Source organism: Coregonus clupeaformis, chromosome 6 (assembly GCF_020615455.1).
Source record: "Coregonus clupeaformis isolate EN_2021a chromosome 6, ASM2061545v1, whole genome shotgun sequence".
Classification (NCBI taxonomy): domain Eukaryota; kingdom Metazoa; phylum Chordata; class Actinopteri; order Salmoniformes; family Salmonidae; genus Coregonus; species Coregonus clupeaformis.
Genome location: NC_059197.1, coordinates 14,774,355 through 14,798,784, shown reverse-complemented (window position 1 = coordinate 14,798,784; position 24,430 = coordinate 14,774,355). Strand labels below are relative to the sequence as shown.

At 42.2% G+C, this 24,430-nt stretch overlaps 1 protein-coding gene across 3 annotated transcripts; it reads left to right on the top strand.

Moving 5' to 3' along the window:
* Positions 1-2,162: 2,162 nt before the first annotated feature.
* tbrg1 (transforming growth factor beta regulator 1) lies at positions 2,163-8,362 on the top strand. 3 transcript variants are annotated; one of them, XM_041878017.2, is made up of 15 exons: positions 2,163-2,444; positions 2,708-2,880; positions 3,093-3,150; positions 3,274-3,356; positions 3,576-3,612; positions 4,070-4,132; positions 4,480-4,716; positions 4,923-4,993; positions 5,143-5,375; positions 5,506-5,645; positions 5,916-6,062; positions 6,197-6,294; positions 6,389-6,499; positions 6,702-6,850; positions 7,770-8,362. In XM_041878017.2, the coding sequence occupies exons 1-15, from the start codon at positions 2,361-2,363 to the stop codon at positions 7,862-7,864; spliced, it is 1,779 nt and encodes a 592-aa protein (XP_041733951.2). In that variant the 5' UTR covers positions 2,163-2,360; the 3' UTR covers positions 7,865-8,362. The 3 variants fall into 3 exon arrangements, with proteins under 3 accessions (XP_041733951.2, XP_041733953.2, XP_041733952.2); XM_041878019.2 differs by having other exon boundaries at positions 6,702-6,846; positions 7,770-7,858; XM_041878018.2 differs by lacking the exon at positions 4,070-4,132.
* Positions 8,363-24,430: the final 16,068 nt, after the last annotated feature.

Genomic DNA, 24,430 nt, shown 5'->3' with positions numbered 1-24,430 from the left:
ATTGGAAAGAACAAACAAAAAAACAGAGCAAACTAGAATGCTATTTGGCCCTAAACAGAGAGTACACAGTGGCAGAATACCTGACTACTGTGACTGACCCAAACTTAAGGAAAGCTTTGACTATGTACAGACTCAGTGAGCATAGCCTTGCTATTGAGAAAGGCCGCCGTAGGCAGAGCTGGCTCTCAAGAGAAGACAGGCTATGTGCACACTGCCCACAAAATGAGGTGGAAACTGAGCTGCACTTCCTAACCTCCTGCCAAATGTATGACCATATTAGAGACACATATTTCCCTCAGATTACAGCGATCCACAAAGAATTCGAAAATAAACCCAATTTTGATAAACTCCCTTATCTACTGGGTGAAAAACCACAGTGTGCCATCACAACTTCATGATTTGTGACCTGTTGCCACAAGAAAAGGGCAACCAGTGAAGAACAAACACCATTGTAAATTCAACCCATATTTATGTTTATTTATTTTCCCATTTGTACTTTAACTATTTGCACATTGTTACAACACTGTATATATACATAATATGACATTTGAAATGTCTTTATTCTTTTGAAACTTCTGAGTGTAATGTTTGCTGTTAATATTTATTGTTTATTTCACTTTTGTTTACTATCTACTTCACTTGCTTTGGCAATGTTAACATACGTTTACCATGCCAATAAAGCCCTTAAATTGAAATTGAAATTGAATTGAGAGAGAGAGAGAGAATGTTCATTGATAAAACATTTACCATCATTAAGTAAATGTAATTCATTAAAATATTGCTTAGTATTAATGTTAAAGTAGCTCATGCTCAGTTCACACCTACGTATACAGTATATTTGAGCACATCAGCTGTTGACAACGGACTGCATAAAGAACTACATTTCCCAAATCTAAAAAAGTAATTTAATAAAGATAGCCCGTTTGACAGGAAATGCATTATGGGCATGTGGCAGCAGTATGTAGGAGGGAGATTCCAAGGTGTGATAAGTGTGCAGAAGGGCATGAGACTAATGAGTGTGAAGCAGTGGTATGTGCTAATTGTAGGGGTGGCCATGCGGCTTGGGATCACATTTACATTTTTACATTATTTAGCAGACGCTCTTATCCAGAGCGACTTACAGTTAGTGAGTACATACATTATTTTTATATACTGGCCCCACGTGGGAATCGAACCCACAACCCTGACGTTGCAAACACCATGCTCTACCAACTGAGCTACATCCCTGCCGGCCATTCCCTCCCCTACCCTGGACGACTTGTGCGCCGCCCCATGGGTCTCCCGGTCACGGCTGGCTACGACAGAGCCTGGATTCGAACCAGGATCTCTAGTGGCACAGCCTTAGACCACTGCGCCACTCGGGAGGTTAAGGATCAGACATGTCCAGTGCGAGAGAAGCAGGTTAAGGTTTCCAGGGTAAGAGTAGAGAAGAAGTTGTCATATGCGGAGGCAGTGAAGAAAGTAGAGGAAGAGGGGTCAAGGGGGGGGAGTGGTGAGAGTAGGAGATATATGTGGTCCTCTGTAGCTCAGCTGGTAGAGCACGGCGCTTGTAACGCCAAGGTAGTGGGTTCGATCCCCGGGACCACCCATACACAAAAAAAAAAATGTATGCACGCATGACTGTAAGTCGCTTTGGATAAAAGCGTCTGCTAAATGGCATATTATATTATTATTATTATATATACCAGTACAGTGGGATAGGCAAGCAAGTGATATATGTTTCAGTAAGATTGGGTTTTTAGCGTTTATAGCAATGGTTATTAATTGTACTGCAGGGATGGAACGCAAATCGAAGAAAATTAAGGTTGTGGTGGCAGCTGCAAAGAGATATTTGGGTATGCGAGACCTGACAGCAGAAAAGTTACAGGGAGTGTTAAGTGGTGATGTCCCATCATTTCAGGTTGAGGGCATGAGGTAGGAGTGAGTATATTTAAATAGTGGAGAAGGGTGGGGTTAATTATTAGTAGTAGTTTTGAAGTTGTGAGTGTAGTGTTAGATGGTAGGATATTTCTTTGCTTTGTTTTATTTTATTTTTCAAGAAAATATAAGGGAGTTGTACACCAATATAGTAGGTGGCGGTAATGCAACAAATTGGATGCCAACCGTCGTTAAACCTCATTGAAGAAGAAGAAGACAGGAAATGCATGGTGCTCGTTTTAATACCTCCGAAGCGCATTTTCCGTCCATGTTCTGAAATGGTTCCGACCATAAAAACAAGTCGACTGCACAACGCGTTGGATTTTTGCAAACCTTTCATCGTAGTAATTGTTAAGATTAGAAGCAAACATACTCTCCGGTAAACGTGTTTGTTTGCTAGCGTCAAGCTTTTGCTTCAACGTGTAAGTTATGTAAACAATGCAATGGAGACGAGCGAAGAAGTGCTTCAGGGTTCCCCGATGATTCACGGAAAAGAGCAAGCGCGAGCACGAATTGACAGGAATGGGGTAAGCTTTTGCAAAATATTACGAATAATCGTACAAACATTCATTCGCGTAAACTACGGGGTTATCTACTTGCCAGCGAGCATTGATAGATAGATAGCGAGCTAGTAGTAACGTTAGCTGTGCATGCGCCGTCGCCGATGACCTAAAACGAGCTACATTTCAAAACATGCTCATGCCTCTTGTTTTCCCAGGCAGTAGCTATGTTTTGCAAAATTAATCCAGATGACCAGAGTTCTTGGATGTGTGTTTTCGTTTTGTTGCAGCCCTCAACGAGCAGAAACCAGACCACAGGAACTCCTCTCTCACCTATGGACCCACTGAACACACTGTCCAACTTTGAGTCCGAGATGGAGCCAGACGGACAGGGAAACTACTCTCTCTTCCCTGCCTTGGACAACATGGCCAGTCTTGGAGGAGCTGCTGAGGCTCTAGAGACGTAAGCAATGCCAAATGAACAGTATGCACACACACTTCCTCAATATTTTGTATGTGGGAGGACAAATAGGCAGCCCCTACACTGGAAAGATAATGCTGGGTCTTTCTGCTAGTACTGGTATGAGGATAAGTCTCTTACTTGAATATTTGTTTGCCTTGTCTTAAACTATGTCTACCTAAATAGGAATGAGCCTATTTATTCTCTTTCCACAGTGAACCACCTAACGATGTTGCAGACAAGCCCAATCTCACATGGCTTGATGCTGCGCAGGTAGAGTATTTTTTAACACAGCACTGTCTGTAGGCTACTGTATGTACCATGTTGACATTTAAAATCAGATTGCTGTCATGTCAGTGAAATACAGCAGCAATACAACAGTCTGCATTTTCCCAGATTGTACTGGAGGCAGCTGGACACCCAATGCACATCAAGGAGATCAAACAGCAAATCATTGACAGGGGATTGGTTCAGTCCAAGTACTGTACAACACTTTTATCAATTCATAAGACAAACTATTTAAAGCCATCTATAGATATACAATGCATTTTAAAGCAAGACAATATGTATCAACTGCATCCATTTAAAAAAAGGTATTTTTAACTTTCAAAAACAATCCTGATTGATCAATAGCATGATATTCCCAGTATTCATTCCTCAACTGTCCATAACCACATTTATATCCTATTTCTGGACAGTGCGAAGTCGAGCCTTGAGGCTGTCATGTACCGTGAGGTAAGGCTAATGAGTGAGACACTGCAATGGCCGTGATAGGCCCAAAGCTCACAGCATCTCCATTTTCTTTGCTGTGTTCCAATGGACTCCACACCATAGTCACAATAAATTAAGCCTTTCACTTTATTTTTGTTATTTGTGCTGTACGTTATCAAAGTGGATATTTCAGTATTAGAAATTTTAAATCTCTTCCTTTTGTTATTGAACGACAGGCCATTAGTTGAACGTAGGACAGGTTTGCACATCAAAGGCCTGTGCCTTGAACCAGAGAAAATGCAATAGTGCTCACTCTGCTACAGTGTGCCAGGACTAGAACATTCAACATGATGCTCTCTAAGTATCAGTTAACACAGGCTAGATCTTAGTCATTCAAGGTTACAACAGTGAAACACACCCTTAAGACATTTGTCAGTTCCCCAACACCTAGCCTTGGCCTCAGTATCCCGCTATGTTGCAGACACAGAAAGGCAGCAGGAGATTCAAGAGGATTGAGAACAAAAATGGAGTCTTTGCACTGTTGGTAAGTTATCATTATGCAAAGGATGTCAGAAGAAATCCCTTTAGTTCAATTATATCACTGCTGATCTGACAAATATAGACATTTAGGAGAGTGCAGTTGAAGATCAATGTGTTTGGATAATTAACATTATTAATTTTTCTTTATATAGTCATTGTAGCTATGTTACTTTGCTATGTCACACTTTTCATTTTGAGTTGCATCAGTTACTTTTCCAGATATACCTCATCCACATAACATTGTCATTGTATGCACAATCATGATGTGGATCGTGGCCTACATTGCCACCAGTATTTGAATGTGGTGTTATGACGCAATGCCCACTGAGTTTGGCCTCTATCCATCCACAGACAGATGATGAGGGGCAGCAGGCTCTACAGTCCTTCACCACCCAGTCTTTCATGGCGTCTCCCCCCCAGTCAACCTTCTCCAGCTCGGGTTCTGCAGCCTCTCTGCCTCCCTTCCCCTCCCCCACGGGTCTCTCTGAGACCAGGCCCAAGAACAAGAAAGGCCCACGCAAGAACCTGAACGATAAGTACCGACTAAAGTACCTCCGACTACGCAAAGCAGCACGGGCCATGATATTTGTGAGTAGAGTCTACATACTAAAGACAATCACTTGAATCAGTATTATTCTAGTTATTTCTGTAACACAATGTATTCAGATGCTACATGCTTCCCCAATTACACTTATATGTATGGAAGAGAAATGTAGGGGATGTGTAGTAGACTATGGTATTATAAGCTGAGGGTTTAAGTCACTAACTGAAGTCACATTGTATATAACCCACAGGAGAATGCGGCTCTCTGTGATGAAGTTGCCCACTTGGAGGAGAAGTTTGTGCGAGTAAAAGAGGAGCGCAGGTGAGTACACTTTTGGCAATGCATGCGACCCAATATCTTCCCTCTAACTGTGTTATATTGATGCAATTTATTTTTCTCACTTTCGGCCACTGATTGACAGGTACTTTGAAAACTGTCTAATCAGACATCTCTTGTGCTTTGTTTTCCAGGTTCTTACTGAAATCGCTGTTGCAGTACCAGTCTGTGTCTGAGGGGGAGATGCTCACCGCTGCCAGTACCAGCTCTCACCCCCCTGTGACCTTCAGCTCCGGCCCAACGGGGGCGTCAGCCCTGCCCGGGGGTCATAACCTGGCCCCTGGGACCTCTGGGGCAGAGGAGGGCCTTCCTAAGAAACCCAAGAAGGAACGAAAGGAACGAGGCAGGGACAATGGAAAGGAAGACGGTGGGTAGAGCCATGTTTATACCAGCCTACCTGTAGATTAGACAGATTCTTATGTCCTGTGATGATGGGCAGCACAATGTTTTTGGTCTTCTAGTATTCTCTTTGACTCCATAAAATACAATTTCCTCAGGTCCAAAAAGAATGTCGAAAAAGCGGAAGGTTGCTGACGGGGGGTCTCGTAAGCTGGTTCAGCCCATCACTCTGGACTCCTCAGGACGTCCTGTCTTCCCCATAGTACTTGGAGGTCTGACTGTGTACAGTCTAGGGGAGGTCTGTGTCTCAACTCATACATATGCCTCACATTTGCTCTGTATAAACACTGTCCAAATTATCTTACATTGTCTCCTCACTTGCATGACCACTCTCAGTTGAAAGTACTGAACAGATTTGCACCATATTGCCCTCCCTTATCATGTCGGTCAGAATCAGGGTCCATGAAAGGAGACCAGGAGATGCTATTTAAGACTGTTGGGACACAGCCCATGACTGTTCTCAGATCAGTGGCTAGAGAATAATGAATGATGTCCTTCCCTGTTCCAGATCATCACAGACAGGATGCTGTTCCATGACCAGTGTGCCATCTACCCAGTGGGCTTCTGCAGCACACGCTTCTTCGCCAGCATGAAGAGCCCAGATCAGCAGTGCCTCTACACCTGCCAGATTAAGGACGGGGGTGGTGGCCCACAGGTACACTCGCACTAATGGAGTTATAAAACATTATGAAGTCAAGTGCTAAGTAAGTCAATTGGGTGCTGTGAGACAGCTTATGAACATGCTTGCGAGGAGTGTTTTCCTTATCAAACCATCTCTTTTCCCCCCAGTTTGAGATAGTGCCTGAGGAAGACCCTCAGAATGCCATAGCTGCCTCCTCTGCCCTCACCTGCCATTCCAACCTGCTGAAGGCCATTGGTGCACTAAGGTACCTGCTTGCTGTACAGACTGGCTTATAGAATCAGTGGATGCATTTCATTGTATTACTTTTCTCGCATTATCTTACATCTATACCCCTACAGGTCTAAACCGGTGGCCCCCATCGTGCCTTCAGGAGCAGACTTCTTTGGCTTCTCCCACCCCACCATCCAGAACCTGATCCAGAGCTGCCCAGGAGCACGCAAGTGCAGCAAGTGCGTCTCTAGGACTCAAGTATAATGTCAGCTACCTCACAGGAAATTAGTTGAACATTGCACATTATCTTTGTGGAGATTGCAATTGGTCCATTTCCTGAATTCAGAGGAACTGACCTTAATATGCTCTCTCATATCTGCTAAAGTACGTGTAGCTGAATGACTTATGTGTTGCTTATTGGTGTGATATGTCCCTGTACAGTTATCAGTGGATCCGTTTCGAGGTGTGTCGTCCAGGCGATGGCCAGGTTCCACACAGCCTGTCTGAGGACGATGCCTCGGTCAACTTTGAGGCCTACCAGAGACACCAGGGCTTTGATGACAGCATCAGGGTGGAGCACAATCTAGTAGGTGAGGCAGAGCAGCCACAGACTTTCTCTACCTACCTGTACCCCCTAGGCTCTTTCTCTACCTACCTGTACCGCCTAGGCTCTTTCTCTACCTACCTGTACCCCCTAGGCTCTTTCTCTACCTACCTGTACCCCCTAGGCTCTTTCTCTACCTACCTGTACCCCCTAGGCTCTTTTCTCTACCTACCTGTACCCCCTAGGCTCTTTCTCTACCTACCTGTACCCCCTAGGCTTTTTCTCTACCTACCTGTACCCCCTAGGCTCTTTCTCTACCTACCTGTACCGCCTAGGCTCTTTCTCTACCTACCTGTACCGCCTAGGCTCTTTCTCTACCTACCTGTTCCCCCTAGGCTCTTTCTCTACCTACCTGTACCGCCTAGGCTCTTTCTCTACCTACCTGTACCGCCTAGGCTCTTTCTCTACCTACCTGTACCGCCTAGGCTCTTTCTCTACCTACCTGTACCGCCTAGGCTCTTTCTCTACCTACCTGTACCGCCTAGGCTCTTTCTCTACCTACCTGTACCGCCTAGGCTCTTTCTCTACCTACCTGTACCCCCTAGGCTCTTTCTCTACCTACCTGTACCCCCTAGGCTCTTTCTCTACCTACCTGTACCCCCTAGGCTCTTTCTCTACCTACCTGTACCCCCTAGGCTCTTTCTCTACCTACCTGTACCGCCTAGGCTCTTTCTCTACCTACTTGTACCCCCTAGGCTCTTTCTCTACCTACCTGTACCCCCTAGGCTCTTTCTCTACCTACCTGTACCCCCTAGGCTCAGCACTTAGCCAATAATGGCCTTTGTTTGTTATTCTTGTTGTCCGAAGTTGAAAGCCAGCGGAAATAGAGAGCAATGGTATTATGGGTCAGCTATACACTGAGTCAAGATCTGATTTCAACCACTCAATCCATCTTCTTTCCCCAGGTCTGACTCCACAGTCCCCTGGTTCCTCTCACCAGCATCTTCTGAGCTCACCCACCCTGCAGCCATATTCCTCTACATCTTATTTCAGCCCCTGATCCATTTCTCTGCAACCTCCAGACCAGTAAAGTAGTGGTAGAAAAATAAGTGGGTAAACGCTGATCACCGTTCGCTGTGAATAAAGTAACGCTCCCTATATTTCATGCGTTTATCCATGATAGGTGGGTAAATGCTTGTGCAAAATAAATTAAATGGCATTTACCCTCCACTACACCACTGGTCTAGAAAACCTCCACACAGGCGTCTCCAGGGAACTCATGTTACAGGACCAGTTGCTTCGGCACTGACATTCAGCCGGTTCTAAAAAAAGAACCAGGAAAAGAAGAGACTACAGAATCATGTTCTCTTCCATTTAAAGGACCAATTGTTGTTATCATGTGAAAAAAAACAGTTGATCTAACCGTCCTCTGCAGGTCTCTTTGTGTAGGGCACCTTCAAGTTGGCCCCTGTACCACTGTGTAGTTAGTACTATAGATGATTAGGTGGACAATGTAGATGGACTACGCTTGGCATTTCAATAAAAAAAAACTAATTTCTTTCATTTTACTATCATTGATCATCAAATAAGGTAATAACATGATTGACAGTCATTGCTCATATCGTATCATTCAAAAACACATTTACCACAGGGTAACTAAAATTCAGCTTCAGTACAATTGTAAACAAGCCAAAGAGGTGATTGGTTTTATAGATAATGTTCAGAATGTAAAGATGCACTCACTGATAAGACTACCAGCAGTTTCACACTGATGCCTCAAGAGGAAGCAGTTAGCATTTAATTTCCTATCTTGACACTAGTGCAGCTTGTTAACCACCACACCATATTTGGGTGGAATAATCCATTCCTAGGAGAAGGGGGTTCTTGTCTCACTCCTTACCTGGCCAGAGGTTGAGAGTGAAGGGAGGTGCAGGTAGAACCCCATCAGCACTGTAAACAGGACATGCCTTAAAGTCACAAGGCCAGTCCCTCCATGCGTAGCGCAGGCCGGCTACATTGTTTATGGAACAGTTAGTGGTGGACACTTGGACGGTTCTAACGCCCCACTGCAGTATGGGAGCTGGAACCCATAGTGACAGAGAGTCACAGGGTGCCCTCACCACTGAGGAAGAAACAGTCTGGTTAAGACATGGTTTCCTCTGACCCTTTTCTTTTAGCAAGGTGGAAAAGCCTGCATGACAACATGCTGAGCTGGTGACACAGTAACAAAGAAAGAATTCGGACCCAGTTAATCCAGTTCATGGTCGGTAGAAACACTACAATAATAATATGTTGTACTGTCACATACACTGGACAGGTGCAATGAAATGTGTTGTTTTACAGGGTCAGCCATAGTAGTACGGTGCCACTGGAGCAAATGAGGGTTAAGTGCCTTGCTCAAGGGCAAATCGACAGATTTTTCACCTTGTCCGATCAGGAATTCAAACCAGCAACCTTTTGGTTACCAGCCCAACACTTTAACCACTAGGATACCTGCTACACCATACCTTAGTACACATTACAACTGCAGCCATCAGACTTACCTGAAAGATATCTTTGGATTGAGTGACAGACACTGTCTGGTCATAGGTAACATTGATATACTGGTCATTGACTAGGACCCGGTTAGGGAAAGGCCCCTAGGAATGAGATGCCCTTCTCCCCGTAAGCCACAGCTCTCGCCCCTAGACACAGTGTGTAGGCCACTTCCTGCTTGTCCCAGGGATGGATACTGGAACATAAAGTCACTGGGAAACCTATTTTTCCACATTCCAATACCCACATTAGCATACCACTTAGAATGAAGCAATGCATGCATCCTAAGTGGTATGCTAGTATCGATATTGGAACATAGCCTTGTGTTCTCCCATTATTCAAATGTGAGCTGCCTAACACTTTAGAAGAGTACAGGCCTATCGAATACTGTGGTATCCATTCTATGACTATGTTACTAACTTGTCATAAGGAGACATTTCATCTCCTAAATCCATAGCAACGGCCATTAATGTGTTCTTCATATGCAGGTTGGGAGCAAAGCCATAGTCTGCAGTCTGGTGCAAGCGTATGTTCGGAAATCCTTCACTTAAGGAGGCCTTTCTATATGTAGAGAGCTGAGGACAAATACAGTGCATTCAGAAAGTATTCAGACCTCTTGACTTTCCACACTTTGTTACGTTACAACCTTATTCTAAAATGTATTAAATTAACAAAAATCCTCATCAATCTACACACAATACCCCATAATGACAAAGCGAAAACAGTTTTTTTAAAAATGTTATGTCAGAAACTTGTAACGTCATACCCAAAAAGACTTGACTGTAATTGCTACAAAGGTGCTTCAACAAAGTACTGAGTAAAGGGTCTGAATACTTGCGATATTTCAGTTTTTTATTTTTAATAAACTTGCAAACATTTCTACAAACCTATTTTTGCTTTGTCATTATTGAGTATGGTGTGTAGATTGAGGGAAAAAAATCAATTGAATCAATTTTTTGAATAAGGCTGCAACGTAACAAAATGTGGAAAAAGTCAACGGGTCTGAATACTTTCCGAATGCATACACACACACACATACACTAAAGTATGTGGACACCTGCTCGTCAAACATCTCATTCCAAAATCATGGGCATTAACATGGATTTGGTCCCCCTTTGCTGTGATAACGGCCTCCACTCTTCTGGGAAGGCTTTCCACTAGTATGTTGGAAGATTCAGCTTCCATTCAGCCACAAACATTAGTGAGGTCGGGCACTAATGTTGTGCTATTAGGCCTGGCTCGGAGTCGGCGTTCCAATTTATCCCAAAGGTGTTTGATGGGGTTGAGGTCAGGGCTCTGTGCTGGCCCGTCAAGTTCTTCCACAAAGATTGACAAACCATTTCTGTATGGACCTCGCTTTGTGGGCCTTCCCCAAACTGTTGCCACAAAGTTGGAAGCACCGACTCATCTAGAATGTCATTGTATGCAGTTGATTTCCCTTCACTGGAACTAAGGGGCCTGGCCCGAACCATTAAAAACAGCCGCAGACCATTTTTCCTCCTCCACCAAACTTTACAGTTAGCAACTATGCATTTTGGCAGGTAGCGTTCTCCTGGCATCCGCAAACCCAGATTCGTTCATCGGACTGCCAGATGGTGAAGTGTGATTTATCACTCCAGGGAACGCGTTTTCACTGCTCCACAGTCCAATGGCTGCAAGCTTTACATCACACCAGCCAACGCTTGGCATTGGGCATGGTAATCTTAGGCTTTTGTGCACCTGCTCGGCCATGGAAACCCATTTCATGAAGCTCCCGACAAACAGTTATTGTGCTGACGTTGCTTCCAGAGGCAGTTTGGAACTAGGTAGCGAGTTTTGCAACCGAGGACATGCGATTTTTAGGCACTTCAACAATCGGCGGTCCAGTTCTGTGAGCTTGTGTGGCTTATCACTTCGTGGATGATCCATTGTTGCTCCTAGATGTTTCCACTTCACAGTAACAGCACTTACATTTGACCGGGGCAGCTCTAGCAGGGCAGAAATTTGAAAAACGGACTTGTTGGAAAGGTGGCATCCGATGACGGTGCCACGTTGAAAGTCACTGTACTGCCCCTGGAGAGCTGCCGACCGATGTGTACTATGGTGCATTAATTTTGTTGGAACCTCTCCAGCTTGCTGATAACAAAGAATGATTCATTTAAGTTTGACTTTGAGTCCCTGGTGGTGATTTCCATGATATCACAAAGTAACAAATGAGAAACAAAATATTCAGGTGTTTATGTAAGATTATTTTTTACATGCTGGGCTTTTGTGAAGACAAATGAACACGCCATGATTTACTACATTTTACATTTTAGTCATTTAGCAGACGCTCTTATCCAGAGAAACTTACAGTTAGTGAGTGAATACATTTTCATACTGGCCCCCCGTGGGAAACAAACTCACAACCCTGGCGTTGCAAGCGCCATGCTCTACCAACTGAGCTACACGGGGCCCTAGCATGCATGTAATTAAAATAAAGTTCCCATTCAGCAGAAATTTGTGATGGATGATGGGAAGATAATTGAAAAGATGTTGCCTAGAATGGAGCGATGACTAACGAGAGTTATACTTCCTATGTTCAGCTCCATGAAAAGGTTACACACAGGAGTGATTAGTTTCCTGGACAATTATGGACTTTATGTTTATAACGGTCATTTCACAAAACTGATAAATACCATAATATCAAAGGTGTTGTTCTCCAGAGAGAGAGGTGCTAGTTAGACTACATGTGTATGTCTTCATTGTCCTCTTGGCACAGCTGCTTCACAAACAACTAGGATATCTGCTGAAGATGTTTTTTCTGCTAGCATTAATTCATTTGTTTACTTTAATGTCCCTGTATGTTGTCAGAGTGCTTCATGTTTGGCCGTTCCCCAACAGACATCTCTGATAATTGGACTTGCTGTTATATCAAGCTACACGCTTGTCAGCACACCTGCAAACCACTTCTAACAGTAGAGTTACAAAACAAGTGTCATTCAAATACAGTATAGCCTACCATCATGATAAACAACACACTGTAAAAGGAGGATATTGTGTTTAGCCATACAGTATCTCCTCAGAGGATTATAAATGTCTGAGAGACCCTGTGTGTTCACTTAAACGTCAGTATGTGTATGAATAATTGGATATTCATTAACAGACAGTCGTTTGAATGTATTTCCTTGTCTGAGGCTGACTATAATCTGTCTATTCAGACTCATCTTGTTTTTCTACTCCCACACACTTAGAGATTCTGCAGTGCTAGCTCACAGATCTATGTGTAGGAGGCAGATCTATGTGTCAGAATGCCTGTACTGTACAATAAGGTGCTAATATGCAGACAAAATACACATTTCAGACATGCCTTTTTCATACATTTGTATGTGCTTTCCTTATAAGAGAAAAGGCCAAGTGCACAGCTGCATTCAGTTCCTCCTAAATCTATTTGGTACACCAACATCTTTGTTTTTCATAAAAATGTCCAAGCCCCTCGAAACAATAATTGTATACAGTATCTGTTTTGTGGAATTTCCATGCAATATCTCTGGCAGATACACTTTATCTGATAATATTACATTATTTTAGATACATTTCACTGCAGTCCTGACATCTGTGCTCTGCAGGCAAACACTGTCAGATACCATATGGATAACAAATGCATTTCCTCTAGCATTTACCATATCTAATACTGCAAGACTGTTAACCATACCTTCCTGTGCATAGAGCTACCCTTTGTCTAATGATGCATGTCTCTATGGCCAGTCAATGACTGATGATCACCTTCCTAAAAATAAATATAGGATATCACTTATTTTCCATGTCACACAAATTCATAACCTTAATTAGTCATATAGGGACAACATGTGTAAAGGGAATTTTCAGGTGGACCAAAAGGAGAGCAGTCGTTGATAATATCAATCAAAAATCAATTCGGTTTATTACAAGAATTCAGGGAGAACACCTCCAGAAAGCAAAGAACATATCTAACGGGCCACTTGGAGACAGGCCCTTTCTATTCTAATCAGAGAGTACTGAATGTTCTTTAAACATCAGTCTGAGAGGCTTGTACGAAATCTAAACAAAAGACAGTGACTTTGCCAGCTGTTACAGAATCACACCATGTTCATAATGTCATCAATACAATAATAATCAGGGTGTCCTCTGTCCATGTACCTTCAGCAGCTCTGGTATCAGGCACATTCAGAGATAGAGCCCTAGGGGTGCTGGAGCACCTGCCCTTTTGCCCTCCTATGGAAAAAGTGCCCTTTTGATGGATGGCATTTTTATATTAGCTTCGAACCAAAAGTTTGACATTGTGCTGGACTTGGTTACGAAAAATCGGGGAAGTGGAGACAAAAAAGAACCCTATTACAATATAGCCGGCTTTACCCCCGCAAAAACATTTTCCTGTCTACAAAGGCACATCTATAATATCTAGGAACTCTACTTACCAACCGTAAAGTTGAATGTGTCCATCGCTATCAAAAAATGTGTTTAAAACTAGGTTTTATCCAGGTTGGTCCTCTTCTTCTTTGATGTTATGGTGGTCCGCAAACAAATGTTACAGGTGCATGCCGCCACCTAATGTATTGGCTGTGTGTCAGCCTACTATTCTGTAGTATAAATTCATTAAACCCTACCAACTAACACTACACCCAATAAAACTGAATCACTATTCCACTACTTTGGTTCTATCTGATCCTACACCAGGCCAGCAGCCTGGGAGGATGGGACACTGTCGTTCAAAACACCTTGTAACTCTTCTGCAATAAAATCTTGTACACTGAAGTATTACCCTGCAGCTGCCACCACAACATCTAACCTCTGTGATTTACGTTCCATTCCTACGGTAGAGTTGACAACCATGGCCATGAACGCCAAAAAACCAACCTTACTGAAGCACATGTTATTCATATCACTCTCTATTGGCCTCGGCCTACTCACATGGATCCTCTTAGGATCCCTCACCCTGGACCCATCTTCCTCTACTACTCTCTTCACTGCCTCAGCATACGACACCTTCTGCACTACTCTGATCCTGGCAACCTCAACCTGCCTTTCTCTCACCTGACACCTCTGATCTCCAGCACCATGGGTACCCCTACAGTTTACACACAACTTTTTCCACCGATACTACACATTGCTTTGTCTCATGTTCTCCTGCATACTTCTCACATCTAGGAAACTCCCTCATACACACTGCTGCCCCATGACCCTTAGCTTGACACCTAAAACACCATAACGGATTTGGGACAAAAGCTCTCACAGGATAACTGACACATCCTAACTTGACTTTATCTGGTAAAGACTCTGCATCAAAACTCATACAGTGTCTTCTGTTTCAGCACGCTCACCACCAGGTCTGCATCGCACCAAACAGCGGGCGTCACAGACACCGGGAATCTCTAACTTCAGTTGACCCTCCTCAACACTTAACTCCACTCTAGTTATCACTCCTTTCAACAGCTCCCTGCTCTGGAGAAGAAAGCAAGTCACAGTTCTTGTCCCCAGTTGCATGATGCGGACTGTGTCCCTAATAAGATTTTCCATCACTTTGCGAAAAACAATGGATGACATAGATAGTATATATTAGATTGTATTGCCAAGACATACCCACTGAAATAAGAGCAGAGGAGAGCATTGAAGGCCCTCGCATCAAGGAGAAATGTGTTTACAGTTTAATGTGGCAAAGTACATGTTTGGACTAAAGAGAAATTTAAAAAAAAATGTCACTTCATATTCATCATCTCCAGCACAACTCCAGTATCAACATATGTGAACATATTTCAATGTTTTGTAGTAAAAAAGATAGAGGAATATAAGGGTTTCCAATGAAATGGCGACCATTCAGGGCAGGTGTTTTAAGCCCCACCTGTTTAGCAAAATAAAGTAATATATACACTACCAGTCAAAAGTTTGGACACACCTACTCATGAGGTAGTCACCTGGAATGCATTTCAATTAACAGGTGTGCCTTGTTAAAAGTTATGTTGTGGAATTTATTTCCTTCTTAATGCGTTTGAGCCAATCAGTTGTGTTGTGACAGAAGATAGCCCTATTTGGTAAAAGACCAAGTCCATATTAGGGCAAGAACAGCTCAAATAAGCAAAGAGAAACAACAGTCCCCATCATTACTTTAAGACATGAAGGTCAGTCAATACGGAACATTTCAAAAACTTTGAAAGTTTCTTCAAGTGCAGTCGCAAAAACCATCAAGTGCTATTATGAAACTGGCTCTCATGAGGACCGCCACAGGAATGGACGACCCAGAGTTACCTCTGCTGCAGAGGATAAGTTCATTAGAGTTACCAGCCTCAGAAATTTCAGCCAAAATAAATGCTTCACAGAGTTCAAGTAACAGACACATCTCAACATCAACTGTTCAGAGGAGACTGCATGAATCAGGCCTTCATGGTCGAATTGCTGCAAAGAAACCACTACTAAAGAACACCAATGACAGATTAATTTGTATTTTCAGAATATTGACTAAAGGATTTCACCCCAAATACAGTATAAATGTGTGAACGATGTTAGAGTTATAATGTAGTGTCAACCCACTAACAGAGGGGGGAAGTTAGAAACTGTTGAGAAAGCATTCCAGGGTGAAGGGGACTAAGAAACGGTTTAAAGGTGGGCGGAGCAAAGTGCCTTTGTGTGTCAAGGGATATAAAAGCTGTATGTATGTTTTTTGGCGCCAGAGCTCTCCATGATTAAAACATACAGATCATTCTTGTTGGTTGCGGACCTTCGTTTAATTCATGATTAAACCAGAGCCTTATACCCTCTGGGAATTATTCAAAGCATGAAGTTTGATTAATTAGAGATAGAAATTCTCGTGACAACCAACGAGAAGAAGAGACCTGCTTGGGCCAAGAAACACGAGCAATGGACATTAGACCGTGGAAATCTGTCCTTTGGTCTGGAGTCCAAATTGGAGATTTTTGGTTCAAACCACCGTGTCTTTGTGAGATGTGGTGTGGGTGAACGGATGATCTCCGCATGTGTAGTTCCCACCGTAAAGCATGGAGGAGGAGGTGTTATGGTGTGGGTGCTTTGCTGGTGACACTGTCTGGGATTTATTTAGAATTCAAAGCACACTTAACCAGCATGGCTACCACAGCATTCTGCAGCGATATGCCATCACATCTGGTTTGGGCTTAGTGGGACTATGATTTGTTTTTCAACGGGACAATGACCCAACACACCTCCAGGCTGTGTAAGGGCTATTTTTACCAAGAAGGAGAGTGATGGAGTGCTGCATCAGATGACCTGGCCTCCACAATTTTTTGTGTAATACTTTACAATAAATAGTTTATGTATTGATTTTAATATCTGATTAACTCATGCAATTACAGCTTCATCCTGGACAAAAACATTTTGTGATTGTCGTAAGTCCCTTGAAAGCACTGATGAAGGACCAGGTCCAAAGTTGGACAAATGTTGGGGTTAGCGCTGTAGCTGTCAACAAAGACATGACAAGGAAACAAGAAAAAGTATGTTGGATATTTAAAAAAAGTTGATTTATTAAAATAATAAGATGTTAGACATAAACGTTTTAGATTATGTCTCTCTCATACACACACAGAGAGCAAGAGAGATATAGAGGAGAGAGAGAAAATGTAATCCTCCCTAACTTTTATTATTTTATTTTCCTTCAGGTATGCTTGTTAAAAAGTCACTCTTTTCTACATGTCCCCAGAAAGTATACTTCGGGATTTTGGCAATGAGGCCCCTTAATCTACTAACCCAGAGTCAGATGAACTTGTGGATATAATTTTTACAGTGGGGAAAAAAAGTATTTAGTCAGCCACCAATTGTGCAAGTTCTCCCACTTAAAAAGATGAGAGAGGCCTGTAATTTTCATCATAGGTACACGTCAACTATGACAGACAAATTGAGATTTTTTTTCCCAGAAAATCACATTGTAGGATTTTTAATGAATTTATTTGCAAATTATGGTGGAAAATAAGTATTTGGTCACCTACAAACAAGCAAGATTTCTGGCTCTCACAGACCTGTAACTTCTTCTTTAAGAGGCTCCTCTGTCCTCCACTCGTTACCTGTATTAATGGCACCTGTTTGAACTTGTTATCAGTATAAAAGACACCTGTCCACAACCTCAAACAGTCACACTCCAAACTCCACTATGGCCAAGACCAAAGAGCTGTCAAAGGACACCAGAAACAAAATTGTAGACCTGCACCAGGCTGGGAAGACTGAATCTGCAATAGGTAAGCGGCTTGGTTTGAAGAAATCAACTGTGGGAGCAATTATTAGGAAATGGAAGACATACAAGACCACTGATAATCTCCCTCGATCTGGGGCTCCACGCAAGATCTCACCCTGTGGGGTCAAAATGATCACAAGAACGGTGAGCAAAAATCCCAGAACCACACAGGGGGACCTAGTGAATGACCTGCAGAGAGCTGGGACCAAAGTAACCAAGCCTATCATCAGTAATACACTACGCCGCCAGGGACTCAAAACCTGCAGTGCCAGACGTGTCCCCCTGCTTAAGCCAGTACATGTCCAGGCCCGTCTGAAGTTTGCTAGAGTGCATTTGGATGATCCAGAAGAGGATTGGGAGAATGTCATATGGTCAGATGAAACCAAAATATAACTTTTTGGTAAAAACTCAACTCGTCGTGTTTGGAGGACAAAGAATGCTGAGTTGCATCCAAAGAACACCATACCTACTGTGAAGCATGGGGGTGGAAACATCATGCTTTGGCGCTGTTTTTCTGCAAAGGGACCAGGACGACTGATCCGTGTAAAGGAAAGAATGAATGGGGCCATGTATGGTGAGATTTTGAGTGAAAACCTTCTTCCATCAGCAAGGGCATTGAAGATGAAACGTGGCTGGGTCTTTCAGCATGACAATGATCCCAAACACACCGCCCGGTCAACGAAGGAGTGGCTTCGTAAGAAGCATTTCAAGGTCCTGGAGTGGCCTAGCCAGTCTCCAGATCTCAACCCCATAGAAAATCTTTGGAGGGAGTTGAAAGTCTGTGTTGCCCAGCGACAGCCCCAAAACATCACTGCTCTAGAGGAGATCTGCATGGAGGAATGGGCCAAAATACCAGCAACAGTGTGTGAAAACCTTGTGAAGACTTACAGAAAACGTTTGACCTGTGTCATTGCCAACAAAGGGTATATAACAAAGTATTGAGAAACTTTTGTTATTGACCAAATACTTATTTTCCACCATAATTTGCAAATACATTCATTAAAAATCCTACAATGTGATTTTGTGGAAAAAAAATTCTCATTTTGTCTGTCATAGTTGACGTGTACCTATGATGAAAATTACAGGCCTCTCTCATCTTTTTAAGTGGGAGAACTTGCACAATTGGTGGCTGACTAAATACTTTTTTTCCCCACTGTATGTCTCTGGGTGCAGTTTGAAGGAAGTTGCTAACTACAACTAGCGCAATTTCTAACTAGCGTTGCTAGCGGATACCCATAGACTTCCAGTCATTCAGCTAACACTAGTTAGCATTGGCTCGCAAAACTACCTCTAACTTCCTTCTTAGTGGACACAGAGACATAAAAATGGTATCCACGAGTTCGTCTGACTATGGGGAAGTAGGTAAAGGGCCTCATTGCCAAAATCCAGCAGTATCCCTTTAATGCAAAGCCCTTAGGCTTTATAAAAAAATATGCATGTATTTCATTAAGTAAACATGTAAATACAGCGCATTAGGAAAGTATTCAGACCCCTTCACTTTTTCCACATTTTGTCACGTTACAGCCTTATTCTAAAATTGGTTAAATAGTTTTTTACCCTAATCAATCTACACACAATACCCCATAATGACAAAGCAAAAACAAGTTTTTAGAACTTTTTGCAAATGTAAAAAAAAACTACTGGAAAAAACAAATTTACATGGAGTACCAGTCAAAAGTTTGGACACACCTACTCATTCCAGGGTTTTTCTTTATTTTTACTATTTTCTATATTGTAGAATAATAGTGAAGACATCAAAACTATGAAATAACACATATGGAATCATGTAGTAACCAAAGAAGTGTTAAACAAATCAAAATATATTTTATATTTGAGATTCTTCAAAGAGCCACCCTTTGCCTTGATGACAGCTTTGCACACTCTTGGCATTTTCTCAGACCAGCTTCATGAGGTAGTCACCTGGAATGCACTTCAATTAATAACAGGTGTGACTTGGTAAAAGTCAATTTGTGGATTTGCTTTCCTTCTTAATGTGTTTGAGCCAATCAGTTGTGTTGTGACAAGGTAGGGGTGGTATACAGAAGATAGCCCTATTTGCTGAAAGACCAAGTCCATATTATGGCAAGAACAGCTCAAATAAGCAAAGAGATATGACAGTCCATCATTACTTTAAGACATGAAGGTCAGTCAATCCGGGAAAATTTCAAGAACTTTTAAAGTTTCTTTAAGTGCAGTAGCAAGAAACATCAAGCGCTGTTATGAAACTGGCTCTAATGAGGACCGCCACAGGAAAGGAAGACCCAGAGTTACCTCTGCTGCAAAGGATAAGTTCATTAGAGTTACCAGCCTCAGAAATTGCAGCCCAAATAAATGCTTCACAGAGTTCAAGTAACAGACACATCTCAACATCAACTGTTCAGAGGAGACTGCATGAATCAGGCCTTCATGGTCGAATTGCTGCAAAGAAACCACTACTAAAGGATACCAATAAGAAGAAGAGATTTGCTTGGGCCAAGAAACAAGAGCAACGGACATTAGACCGGTGGAAATCTGTCCTTTGGTCTGATGAGTCCAAATTGGAGATTTTTGGTTCCAACCGCCGTGTCTTTGTGAGACGCAGAATAGGTGAACGGATGATCTCCGCATGTGTGGTACCCACCGTGAAGTATGGAGGAGGAGATGTGATGGTGTGGGGGTGCTTTGCTGGTGACACTGTCTGTGATTTATTTAGAATTCAAGGCGCACTTAACCAGCATGGCTCCCACAGCATTCTGCAGCGATACGCCATCCCATCTGGTTTGCGCTTAGTGGGACTGTTTGGTTTGGGATGAGTTGGACCGCAGAGTGAAGGAAAAGCAGCCAACAAGTGCAGAGCATATGTGGGAACTCCTTCAAGACTGTGGGAAAAGCATTCCAGGTGAAGCTGGTTTAGAGAATGCCAAGAGTGTGCAAAGCTGTTGTCGTGTATTAGGATTATGCCTTTGTTAAATGTTTTTATGAAGAAATGGAATGTTGTTTATCTTAGTTCAAATGTAGCCGTTTGGAGGGTGACGCCCCAGGGGAGACTGGTGATTGGCCAGAAAAGGGAGCAACCCATCTGTTTGCATTGTTTATTAGTAGGACCTAGACGAAGAGCGGGCAGAGGCATTCAGATTAATTTGGGACGGGGCTTCTCCAGACACCGCGGGTCTGTAACTTATGCTGTAACCTTGTGATATTAATAAAAGCCTCTAATCATGGTGCAGCCTAAGCGGACTCTTTGTTGACAGCAATAATTGCCAGCATTCACCCGATACGACAAATGGCGCCCAACGTGGGGCTGGTCTGCATCTCTCCTTTGCTCATTCGTAGCCGCCAGGCTAACTTCGGTCTGAAGTCATGACCAGACAAGGGTGAGTGTTCCTCACAGCTTAGGTGGATACTGCGTGTGTACACTGGAGGGGTGTACCATTACGACAGAAATGTGCCTCATGTGGCGTTATTGCTGTCGATTAGGAGGCTGTAATAATATTCTAAAATGTGATTCCATTGGTAAACGGCAGATAATTAGGAATTTTAGAGCATAAAACGGTAGGAATTAAGTATTGAAGGTGTACAATTAAGGCAGATATGCGCATACATTAGAGCACTGTACCGCTTAAGACCCCAGGGGGGCCATTTGAGAAATGGGCCGACAAATCCGCTGGCACGATAGAATGTGCAAGTCGGTGTGTTTTTTAAAGAAAAACTCGGGTTGATGGAATTCATCTGATTTGTGATTATTGCTCGACTTTCGTCTGACGGGGGGTCTGTTGGGTCTGATTTCTCGGTGAATTGTCATTAAGTCCACGGTAGCACAAAACGGTAGGGAAATAGACAAAAAGGAATAAGGGCAGTGCAGGAGGCTTATTTGTGTGTGGTAGGCCGCAGTTAGCTAAAGGCTAATGCTAATGCTAATGCTAAATGTTGGTTCAGGCCACATTGTACATAAAGGCTAATGCTAAATGCTAAGGCTAAATGCTAATTGTGTTGCGTGCTACATGCTAACGGCTGTCCTTAGAGGTCCTGTTGCGATAGGATAACCCTCTTAAATGTGTTTGTGTGTGTGTGTGTGAGCTCTGTTATGTGTAATTGTCTGACTATAAGTGTAAAATAGAGAACTGAGGTAGAACGCTGGCGTTCTATTATGTGGCAATCGTATGGTTAAATGGATTTGCGCATGCGCTTGATTTTACGGCGCTAAAACTACAACATGAGGAGATTGGTTAAACTACAACACGGGATTGTGGGTAACGTGTCATATTTCTGTGGGGTTACACTGCAGGGGGAGAAATAGCCACAGACAAGTGGTATATGGACACGAATCATCTAAATCGTTAAAGTGACTGTTGTTTGAACATGAAACTATTTGTTGAGATGTAGTGAATTTATAAATTAAATATATGTTGACGGAGTGTAATGAATTAAATTAAATGACGGATTAAAATAAAATAAAAATGTTTTTGAGCGATCTATTTAGTCCTGGGTTAAGTCTTAAAGCGAATGTGAGTGGGGGAATATTGAATATGGTTGAAGTAACTCAGTATTGCATTAACTACTAAAATCTTTTCCTGTGTCTCTGTTCTTTTGTCATATGAGAGGAACAAAGGAGAGAGAGAGGAGGGGCTAACGTGTGCGTGACGTGACAAGGCGTGACGCGACAGAGGATCGAGTCAAGGGTTTGAGACTGGTCTGGTTACAAAGTCTTCTCCTACAGGATGTTTGATGTTATGACAATTTCACATAGGCTTGGCAAATTCATTAAAAATTGCATTTGGGAGGCTCTGTGCATCACTGGGTTGATTGGAGTTGTGTTGGGAATCAAGGACTGACATTATTCTGTAAAATAAAGATAATTAGGTGCCTATAGAGCAAGGGGGTTTATGGGAATTGTAGTAATGGTAGGGTTACAGGCTTTGTTTATGGGTATTGTAGTCTGAAGTTGACTACTTGCATTTGATGGGTTGTGGTAAGATAGCCACCACTAATTGATAAATTGGTGACATAGGATGTAGAAATAAAAAATTGGTTTTAATTATTCATAATTTTTAATTGAGTTTTTAATTGATTTTCTATTTTAATTAGAAATGGTTTTTGAATAAAAAAAATAATTGAATTTTTTCATATTCATAGTTTTATTGATTTAATTAAAAAAAGGTTATATTAATAATTAAAGGGGGGAAGCCATAGGCTATATAGTCTAAAATAAAATAATTCACAATAAAGGAATATTGTAGTGTTAGGTTATCCGGCAAATGAAACAAAAGTTGCCCTTCATTCTCAAAAAAAACTGATAAAAGATTCCAGCGATAAGATAAAGGTATAGAGAAAATGCTAAAGGAAGGAAAGGCGACAGGAAAACTAATGGCAGAAGTTAGTACACCTTTCTCACATACGGATTCAGCAAAAAGACACCCACCTTACGAGAAGGAAGTAGAGCTTAGGGATGTTTATCCTCAGCTTCCAGGGATCATCCAGGAGGGTGATTGTTGCATCAGAGATGAAGACGAATAATAGATAGAGGACCAGCAGAAACGACGATGAAGATGAATCCAAAACTCCAGAAGTAAGGAAAACCGAGATGTATGGAAACTAAGAGAAGAATGATGAAAGATGAAGATAAAGATGAAGAGAAGAAAAAACTGCTGAGAAAAGGATCCCAAGAATTGGAGGAGAAGAATACAGTGAGGCCAAGGGAAAAGGCCACTAGTAAGAAGATGATGGAAGATGATATTTCGAGGACAGAACTTAGAATATAACCTTTTGAAGAATCCTGATATGTCAACAACAAAGAACAGGATCAAGAAACTCTCAAGAAACTCAATCATACAACTGGTGGAGAAGAGAAGCTTTGGTTAGGAAGAATCAGAGTGAACCAAATCAACAATCACTGTTACAGCTTCAACTGAACAAGATCAAATGCAATTGTACCAGCCACCAAGGGGGGTACCAGGTGTTCCATATCCACAGCCAGTTTCTGGACAGACACAGAATTGGAGAGGAAGAGGACGAGAAGGCTTAGAAGGAGGAGGAAGATTTCAGCTACACTTCCAGCAACTTTCAGAAGACTGTTATAATTATGGACAGGTTGGTCACTTCACCTGTGAGTGTAACAAGTCAGGAGGAAACAACAGAGAACATTTTTAAGGAAGATACAGGGGCCAGTCAAGATCACCTGTTCTCCAGGTGAACCCTAAGGATTCTAGAGTGCCTAGAAGATACGAAGGGGGGTGTCAGCTGATAGCACCGATTAGAGAAGAAGAGAAAATATCTAACAATTGAAGTAAAACCAGAGGACTATGAGAAGTGATAGTGAATAGTGTAAAAGCTTTTATCTGTGTTCAGCCTAAAGAGGTTAAACATCTCACTATGTAAAATTAACTAATTAGGATAGGGATTTGAGGTAGTAAAACAGCTAATTACTCTTAAGGAACCAATTGAGCTCTGCTATAGAACTCAAAGAGAAATTAAAATAGACATACTAATATTAGAACATATACCTATTGCATTATTGGGAAGAGATGCATTGTGTAAATTGAACTGTACAATAAGATGTACACTAGACGGCTGTCTGGTAGAAGATTAAAAAAAAAAAGTAGGGTTTTTGGGAATCATATTTGCTTAAAAAGATAATATCATAGGAAGGATGATAATCTATTAGACTGCCTATTAGACAATCTGTCTGAAAAATAAAGTTAAAAGGGGTGACTGTTATTCTGGGTTACATTCTTACACCAAGAGATTTCAGGCTAGGCTAAAAGGTGTTTAGTCGTTTGCCAAGTCTGTGTGTAAAGAAGTCAGAAGCAGGGGGACTTCCCAATCACATATCCTAAAAATTTGGTGGTAAAGGGATTTTGTGAATAAATCAGTGGAAAAGGTTTTTAAAGGTTAGGAGAACTAGGTTGAAGGAACTCTAAGACA

Bases quoted from the DNA above. Each gene is read 5' to 3' on its own strand.
- tbrg1 (XM_041878017.2), top strand. From the start codon at position 2,361: ATGGAGACGAGCGAAGAAGTGCTTCAGGGTTCCCCGATGATTCACGGA. The intron at 3,357-3,575 runs GTACTGTACAAC...ATTTCTGGACAG, and splicing joins AGGGGATTGGTTCAGTCCAA to TGCGAAGTCGAGCCTTGAGG. The intron at 4,994-5,142 runs GTGAGTACACTT...TTTGTTTTCCAG, and splicing joins CGAGTAAAAGAGGAGCGCAG to GTTCTTACTGAAATCGCTGT.